The sequence below is a fragment of the Pteropus medius genome, unplaced genomic scaffold (genome assembly GCF_902729225.1).
Source record: "Pteropus medius unplaced genomic scaffold, Ma_sr-lr_union100, whole genome shotgun sequence".
NCBI lineage: Eukaryota > Metazoa > Chordata > Mammalia > Chiroptera > Pteropodidae > Pteropus > Pteropus medius.
Window position 1 is genome coordinate 18,065 of NW_024355423.1, and position 9,204 is coordinate 27,268.

The 9,204-nt window shown below is 44.6% G+C and overlaps 1 protein-coding gene and 1 long non-coding RNA gene across 2 annotated transcripts; both read right to left on the bottom strand.

Annotated features, from left to right (window-relative positions):
* Window positions 1-5,969: 5,969 nt before the first annotated feature.
* LOC120599584 (uncharacterized protein CXorf49-like) lies at window positions 5,970-8,219 on the bottom strand. Its single transcript, XM_039858657.1, has 6 exons — window positions 7,998-8,219; window positions 7,511-7,667; window positions 7,130-7,206; window positions 6,867-6,912; window positions 6,267-6,308; window positions 5,970-6,163 (listed from the first exon to the last, which is right to left on the bottom strand). The coding sequence occupies exons 2-5, from the start codon at window positions 7,629-7,631 to the stop codon at window positions 6,268-6,270; spliced, it is 285 nt and encodes a 94-aa protein (XP_039714591.1). The 5' UTR covers window positions 7,632-7,667; window positions 7,998-8,219; the 3' UTR covers window positions 5,970-6,163; window position 6,267.
* Window positions 8,220-8,269: 50 nt separating this feature from the next.
* Window positions 8,270-9,099, bottom strand: LOC120599585 (uncharacterized). The gene is made up of 3 exons (XR_005651931.1): window positions 8,981-9,099; window positions 8,468-8,630; window positions 8,270-8,353 (listed from the first exon to the last, which is right to left on the bottom strand). It is a non-coding gene; the product is annotated as an uncharacterized LOC120599585 (long non-coding RNA).
* Between the last annotated feature and the right edge of the window lie 105 nt (window positions 9,100-9,204).

Consider the following 9,204-nt stretch of genomic DNA (forward strand, 5'->3'; position numbering starts at 1 on the left):
TTCCACGGGAGGGGGGATCGGAAGTAAAAAGGAGGAGTGACATCAGGGCTTAGCTTACCAGAGCCCAGATGGGGAGACGTGATGTGAAGGAGACTGGGGCAGTGTAAATCTGACTCCATTTTTTGTTGTTTGACTGCTGACAGCTTTCAAGCCTTACTGCTCCCCCTCCTTCTGCCCCACATCTGGGCAAGCTGATAAAGAACTCTGACAGAAAGTTGAACCACGCAAGCCCCAGCCCACATACGGGAACCCTCACCCCAGCCCCAGCCCCTAACCACCATAAAACCACAAAGAAGTTTCCTTTCCCAGCTCTCTCAAATGATCTTCACTCTCTACAGGTGAAAACTCCCCAGAGGGCCTCACCTGCATTATGTGATTCAGTCTATGTTATTGAGACCGTCTGCTTTGTAACCTCCAAGCCAAATTTGGGGTTATGGGGGTCCATCCACTTCTGCAGGGGTGACTACAATAAAACTATATACTTCTACCCATGAAGCTTAATAATGATTGTGTGTGTGTGTGTGTGTGTGTGTGTGTGTGTGTGTGTGTAATGGTGCTTTAACAAAGATACCAGTATTTCAGGAAATACATATTTCTTCAGTGCCTAGTATGTGTCACATATAGTTGTAGGCCCCGGGCTTACAGTGAAGAATAAGAAGTCAGAAGTTCTGGCCATCAGGAGTTTACATTTTCGTAGGTGAGCAGGTGGTTGAGGGTGTGGGCAGCTGCTGTGGCTGGGGGTTATGGAGAAATCTTTGAGGAGTTGACATCTTAGTCAAGACCTGAACGATGAGATGGAGTGGGCAGTGAGCAGATTTCAAAAAAGAGTGTTTTAGGTTGAAGGAACAGCAAGTAGTAACATCATGAATACCAGGGCAGTGCGTTGATGGACAGCAAAAAGACCAATGTGACTAGAACACAGTGAGAGAGGGACAGAGTGGATCTAAATGACAAACTGGAGAGGCTGGCAGAGATGAGGTCTCACAGGCCTTTGCTAATAAACGTAAACTTTATTATTAAGGAGAAAGTTAAAAATAGAATTATAAAACAAAGAAACATTGGTTTGGATTCAATGTTTGGATTCAAACCCAGCTCTGAAACTTCCTACCTTCCCGTTGCTTTAACAAAATCACTCAATTTATGTGAGCCTGGATTTCCACATTTATAAAAAGCAAGTAGTGTTAACATCACAGAACTTTTAGGAGAATATAATTAGACACAATGACTGACATAAAGTCAGAGGTCAACAGATGATACCTATGATGGTTATTATGTATCACTCTCTGAAATACTTTTGCCATAACGCACTTGGGAATGCTCAGAGCTAAACTGCCTTGTGCATCATGGCTCACTTTAGTTTTGTGTCTTTGAAAAGAATTTTAAAACACAGTGCTCCTGAAGTTAAGAACGACCTTTCCAGAAATTGGCATCAAAGATATTACCAATCAGAGGGTCATTTTGAGGTGAGCATCAGAGGACAGGTAAGGTGGCTTACTCAGATACAGCTTACTCAGACATCCTTCCTTTTGCAAGGCAAACAAGGCCATCTGCTAGTAGCTCAAAGATGTTGGTTAATAAGTGTGATGGTTTAAGGGCAAACAAAATTGAGGCCCTGAATCTCCAGGAAGTACTTGGTACAAATGCTTTGCTTTACCCTGAACAAGCTGGATCCCGTCTGATCTCAGAAGCTAAGCAGGGTCAGGCCTGGTTAGTACTTGGATGGGAGACCACTTATGAAGACCCGGTGCTGTAGGCGTAAAAATTAAAAAATAAGGGATTGTAAGCTGACAAGGTCCTTGCAATCTGTGAGGTCAACGAAGGATTGCTTCGCAAAAAAAAAAAACAAACAACTAAATAAATATATCACCCAGGGAAAATAATCCAAAGGGTCCAAACTTGGGTCCCCGACATGCCTCAAAGCTTTTCAATGGCGGAATTGGTAACCTCCAAGTTAAAACTTTCACTTAATGCTAACTGCCCTATATAACATTTCTCATTTGATAGGAAGGGCAATAACACGCCCAAGTGGTCTAAGTGGTTATTTTATTTGACTAATAGCTATGATTGCTCTTACACTGTGCCAGTAATCTCTTAAGGGATTTCTACACATCAATATATTTAATCTACACGATAGCTCGAGACAAATGTTCTATTACAAACAGTTTATAGATGACCAATCTGAGTCTTTACGGTTTTTACACTGTTTTAGAATCTAGAGAAATGACAGAAACTTCTCTGACTCACTCTGTGAAGATCCTCATTCATCCTGCTAGAAATGGGTCAGCTGTTTCTCTCGACTCATGTCTTTATTCAATTCTGTGACTTTTTTTTGTCCTCCCTTTTCTCTCCGATGACCATCAAAGAATGGAGGCTGACACTTCTGGATCTATCTAAATGTTTCGACTTTTCTCACATCCTTTCTGTTCGTCCGCCCTTTTCTATGGCATACTGGGAAAATCCTATAATTTGATCCTTTGGTTCATTAAATTATGTGTCAGATGCATCCGATTTGCTAGTTATCCCACTTAAATATATTTTAAATTTCATATATATATATATATATTTTAAATTAATTAATTAATTTTTACAGTGACGTTGTTTAATAAAATCCAATAAGTTTCAGCTGTACACTTTAACAGTAAGGCATATATATATTTACACTGTGTTCACCTCCCATACTTATATTTCTTTCTGTCACCAAATATATGACCCCTCTAACCCATCTACCTCCCCCCTTCCCTATACCCTCTAGTAGCCACTAGTCTATAGACAATTTTCATGAGTCTCTGTTTGTCCTGTTCATTTGTTGCTTTTAGGTTCATATCTCACATATAAGTGATGTGATTTTCCACTTTTTCTGGCTGGCTTATTTCGCTTAGCATGATTATCTCGAGGTCCATCCATGTTGTCACAAATGGTAGTATTTCATCTCTTCTTATGGCTGAGTCATATTCCATTGTATATATGTACCACAGCTTCTTTAGCCAATCATCTATCGTAGGACACTTTGGTTGCTTCCATGTCCTGGCCACCGTGAATAATGCTGCTATGAACATCGGTGTGCAAATATCTTTTCAGATATGAGTTTTCAAGTCTTTGAGGTAAAAATGCCCAGTAGAGGGATTGCTGGATCATATGGTAGATCAATTCTTAGTTTTTTGAGGGAACGCCATACTGTTTTCCATAGTGGCCGTACTAATTTGCAGTCCAACCAACAGTATATGAAGATTCCTATTTCTCCATATCCTCTCCAACATTTGTTATTACTTGTCCTATTGATTATAGCCATTCTAACAGGTGTGAGACAGTATCTCATAGTGATTTTGATTTGCATTTCCCTAATAGCTAGTGATGTTGAGCATCTTTTCAAATATTTGTTGGCCATTTGTATGTCCTCTAGGGAGATGTATCTGTTTAGGTCCTCTGCCCATTTTTTGATTGGATCCTTTGTTTGGTTGTTGTTGTTGTTTTTGTCGTTATTGAGTTGTATGAGTTCTTTGTATATTTTGGATATTAGGCCCTTATCAGAGGCATCACTTGCAAATATATTTTCCCATTCAGATGGTTGTCTCTTTACCTTGTCGACAGTTTCTTTTGCTGAGCAGAAGCTTTTTAGTTTGATGTAGTCCCATTCATTTATTTTTGCTTTTACTTCCCTTGCCTTTGAGGTCAAATTCATAAACTCTTCTTTAAGTCCTTGAGTTTAGTTCCTATGTTTTCTTCTATGCATTTTATTATTTCAGGTCTTATATTCAGGTCCTGAATCCATTTGGAGTTAATTTTGGTGTGTGATGATAGACAACAGTCTAGTTTCATTCTTTTGCAGGTGGCTTTCCAGTTTTCCCAGCACCATTTGTTGAAGAGGCTTTCCTTTCTCCACTGTATGTTTTTGGCTTTTTTTTGTTGAAAATTATTTGCCCATGTAAACATGGATTTACTTCTGGACTCTCGATTCTGTTCCACTGGTCCGTGTGTCTGTTTTTCGGCCAATATCATGCTTTTTTGGTTACTCTTGCTTTGTAGTATAAGTTGAAGTTAGGCAGAGTGAGGCCTCCAGCCTCATTCGTTTTTCTCAGGATGGCTTTGGTGATTCGGGGTCTTTTGTGCTTCCATACAAACCCGATGATTTTTTGTTCTATTTGTTTAAAAAATACCGATGGGATTTTGATGGGGATTGCATTAAATCTGTGTAATGCATTAGGTAATATGGTCATTTTAACTATGTTGATTCTTCCAATCCAAGAACACAAAATATCTTTCCATTTCTTTGTATCTTCTTCGATTTCTTTTAATAGAGTCTTGTAGTTTTCATTATATAGGTCCTTCACATGTTTCGTTAGATTTATTTCTAGGTATTTTATTCTTTTTCTTGCAATTGCAAAAGGAATTATTTTTTCCACTTCTTTTCTGACACTTCATTGTTAGAGTATAGGGATGCTCTGGATTTTTGAATGTTCATTTTGTATCCAGAAACGTTATTGTATTTCCTAATTGTTTATAGTAGTGTTCTTGTGGAGTTTTTAGGGTTTTCTATATAAAGAATCATGTCATCTGCAAATAGTAACAGTTTGACTTCTTCGTTTCCTATTTAGATGCCTTTTATATCTTTCTCCTGTCTGATTGCACTCACTAGGACCTCCAATGTTATATTGAATAATAGTTGCAATAGTTTCAACTATATTTTTAAGTTTACATTTTGAAATTATTTTTTCCTATACCAACCTCTTTTCATTTCATGGATGTGATATGCCCTCATCCCAGTTAGTCATACTTTTATTTTCTATGGGAGGCTATCCTGTTACCCCCAACAAACTGTAAGCTGCACATTTCTCTTTTGGAAATTGGCTTCAATCAGGTTTTTAAACGTATTTTTTTTATTTATGAAAAATATATTTTTCCCTATATGGGAAAAAGTAGAAGGAATCTACTTTTCAGCTCTGACAAAGCATTTAAGATAATGAAAGTCATGGAGGATTATTGAGAAAGATAACCTAAATAAAAGTGAGTTCTCTGTATAAAACATCAATTAATCAAATCTCTGTACACAGCTAGGTGTTATTAGATGTGACCAGGGCTGGCTTCCTGCATGTGTGACCTTCGCTTGGGTCCCTGCTATTGTGCTTGCTGCAATGCTCTGCTGTTACCGTCTGAAATTCTTAACCATTTTTATATTCGATTAGCGTTTTCTAAGTGAAGTCTGATGGGACAATGGAACATGTGTGTGAACAAAAGAGGTACACTGGTATGGGAACGCAGATGTGCGGGCCCAGGCACAGAGGCTGTGGGCAGTATGACCGCCATTCCTGGGGCAGTCAAGGGTGACATGGGGCCTTGATGGGGTGGCAGGTTGGGGCCTAGGTCCAGACTGGGCTTAGACTGGTGCGTGAGACATGAAGGATATGACCATCCATTTCTAATTGCCCATGAGCAGTTACCCCAAGCTTGCCCGGAGTCTGCAGAACAGATTCATGTCCCCATTTTTGTTCCGCATGTTGCTATGCTGTGACTTCTGCCTCTGCCCCTTTACTTAAACTAAGGAGAGAGAAGAGACATGTGAGGACGAAAGAGAAATGAAGATGATGCAGAGGTTGTATCTGAGTTGTCCACGCATGTGGTGGCATTGGTGGGTGGTAACGAATCTGGAAGGAGGACTGGGCCTGGGAAGGGGGAAGATGAGTGAACCGTGCTGTGTAATAGTTGTTGAGATGACCGTGGAGGAGAAACTTACAAACACGTGCTAGAGGAGAAGGGGAGGTAGGCAGAACCAGGACGATGCTCCAGATGGGGGAAGGGAGAGACGCTGAAACGCTGGGAGAAGGCGATTGGCTTCTGCTGAGATGGGGTGAGGGTGATGATGAGACCCAAGAAAGAAGGATGAAGAAGCAAAGTGTAGCGTATTTAGGGGCAGAACCATGAGCTTCCCAGCCCCGGCTTCACCCAGAGAGAAGGCAGACCACAGGATCTGAGGAGTATTTTTATTTAAAACTGCAGCAAACAGGGGACAAAAGCTGTGCTCAACCTGAAGAAGAGGGAAGCCCTGGTGGGGCAGCACAGTGGGGCCTTCACATGAGAAGTGAGTGGGGAGAACAGGGGGAGCCAGTGTGGCTATAGGTCGTGGATTCAAAAGGTACAGCTGCTTCTGAAGGGGGGTGTTGTGTTTGACCTGCAAAAAAGAGCAGAGTCAGGGAGGAACCTCCAGCGGGGCCCAGGCCCCAGCCCTCCCAGACCGAGACCGTGGGAAGGGGGATGGAATGTGCATCATTTACTTCAAAAGATCTGGAACCTGTCGATGAGGCGCTGCATGGCCGCTGAAACAGAGAGAGGCATAAGCAGACACTCCAGGCACAGAAATACAGAACCACCCCGCCTCATCCCCAATGGGACAAGCCTAACCCTGCAATCCGAACCTCCTATCCAAGCCTGGGGGTACCCAGTCCTGGGATTGACCTATCTACCCTATCCTCGAGTTAAAAGTAGACATGTTTTCTAAATGGGAACACATATACAAACAATTCTCAAACTCTGGTGTGTATCAGAATCGTTCAAAACCTATGAGAACATGTACACTCCCTGCCCAGCAGCAGTTCAAGAGAAAATAAGTGTTATCTCTAGATGAACTAAAATAAGATCTCTCAAACTTGTTGGCAAAGTGTGGTTCAAATGAACAATAAATTTGTACGTGGAGAGAGGAGACAGAGAGAGAGAAATGCACAGAAGGCTCCAAGGCCAGGCCTGCCAGAGTCTTCCTCTTACAGGAGTGCTGATCCCCAGACAGCATCCTACATCCCCAGGCCCACATCACCCCACATTCTGCACGAAGATGTCCTGTTCTTCCCCTGCCCAAGCCAGAGGTTGGTTGATCATACCAAGTTGATCTTTAAGGTTGTCAATTTCTCTCTGTAGCACAGGACACTAACCCAGCAGACAGGGGAGAAAGAAATTGTTAGTATATTCTCGCCTCCCTTCTCTCCTCATCACCCATTCCCTTCTTGGCACCTCCCCCACATCCCAAAGCCCAGTGGCTAGACTGAAATAGGACCGTCGGTGAGAAGAAGGTGGAGGGAGGGGGGGCAATATAAGTCTATTTAACTTGGATGCAGACCATGCTGCCTAGATTAGAGAGCATTACTTGAGGGCAGCACTGTGCTCTAGGTACTGGCTGCTTCCTTTCCTCTTGTGCTGGATGGATAAGTGGCTCCTGGTCACCTGAAAGAGAACACAAAATTCAGTTCCCAAGCCCAGGAGAGACAGGAAGGACCTAGCAGGATCTCCGGTGAGGCAGCACTACCCTCTGTGGACGTTTTGCCCCTGCTCTGTCCAGCAGTACTGCCTTTCTCTCTGGGCCAGCCTTCCCGGGAGCCATAACTTCAGGACAGCCCTGTCTACACCGTTTCCTATGGAAGAGTTGTCTGGGTATGCAGAGACTTCTGGGAGCAAGGCTAAGGTCCCCAGACTGACAGAGCCAGAGTTTTCCCTCCACATCTCAATAAACCAAACCCTCTAGTATCACCTGAGGGTGGGGACGCTCTGGGCTTGACTCCTTCCTGGGCCATGGGCAAAATCTGTGAGTTCCCTGGAACTTGAAAGGTCTTGATCTTGGAATCTCCACTGTTGTAGTCTCCACGATACATGGACAGGCGAGATGGCTGTAGCCTGTTTGCTGGGAGCTAAAACACACATTTCTGATTGATTAGGAGTATGCGTATTTAGGGGCTGGGGGGAGGCAGGGCATAGATGAGAAAAACTTAATCTCTTAGCCTTTTCCTTCCCAGTCCCCCTCCTTCCCACCCCTTCCTTCCTATCCGCTCCCCCTTTACCACTCCCGTCTCTGGGGAAGAAGCCAAAACAGCACTTAGCACATATTAAGCACTTGATCCTATTAAAATGATCCGAACTTGGCACCCTAATGAGAACCTCAAGGAGAGAAAGAGCATGTGAAAAGTTGTTTGTGTTGGGGATATGGATGGGGAAGGGAAGGAGGAAGATGGTATACTCACTTGACCTGTTGGGGCTGGCTCTTCATCTGGGTTGGTATCTTCTTCGGCCACCAGTTTGGACCCCCTTGTCCTACTCACCAATGGTTTCTTCTCGGTGTTATGCTTGAGCTCTTTGGGCCCCAAAGAGACCAAGGAATATTTCTCCTCTCTTCCAAGTACTGGAGGGCCAGAGATTGGTGGGAGGGCGGATGATGCCAGGGGACCTCCCGAGAGGCAGGGCTGGGATTTTCTTCCCAGGACAAGTTTTGAGCCACCGCCACCCGTAGATTTCTTCTCTTGAGATGCTTTCTTCCTAGATGTGGCCCGCGGCAGGTGGCCGAGCCGGCCTCCTCTTCTCCCGCATGACATTTTCTTAGCTGATGATTTGTTGGGAGAAGAGATGTCTAACTCTCCAATAAACTGCCTTTGTATAATAGCAGCTAATGCGCGAGGAACGGAGGACAGGAAAGCACCCGACCCACCCAGGACACCTTGTCTGGACATGTCTCCAGAATCATCCAAGCCGCTGAAGTTGACTTGCTTTCTTCCTCTGAAGAAAATGCCTACCCTCATGACCTGTGTCTCAGGGTATTCATCCGATGACACGTCAGAGGCCTTCGGGTCTGAGGGCGGCAAGTCCGGGGAAGACGACCCCTGGGGACCCACAGTGACAGTCAAATCTATTTTAGTCATACTCTTAGTTTCCTCAGTCTCGATCTTCCCAAGGTTCCTCAGCAGGCCTCCTCGCCCCCACCCTCGAGGGAGGACTGACCCCGTCCCTGCAACCTGAGCTGCCCTCCCTCACCATCTTGGAGTCCCTTTGTCCAGGCGACTGTCTACCCTGGCTACCGTCATCCCTGCCACCCCATGGGGACCCCCCCCTCACCCAGGCCACTGTCATTTCCACCACCCCATGGTACCCCTCTCGCTCCTTGAAGACCCACACCCAGGTGGTCCTCGTCCCCTCCCTAGGCCCCGGGCCAAGACCCTACCTGAGTAAACACCTCATCATTGGAGAAGTTCATATCTCAAGGGAGTCCCCGCAGCTGGGCGATGTAAGAGCCGCGCACCAACGCAAACTCGGATCTCGAAACCACAGAATGGGGGCGAAGCTCCGGAGGCCGAACAGCCGTGCGCAGACTCGGATCTCCAAGCCACAGAATGCGGGCGGAGCTCCGGTGGCCTAGCAGCAGTGCGCAGACTCGAATCTCGAAGTCACACAATGAAG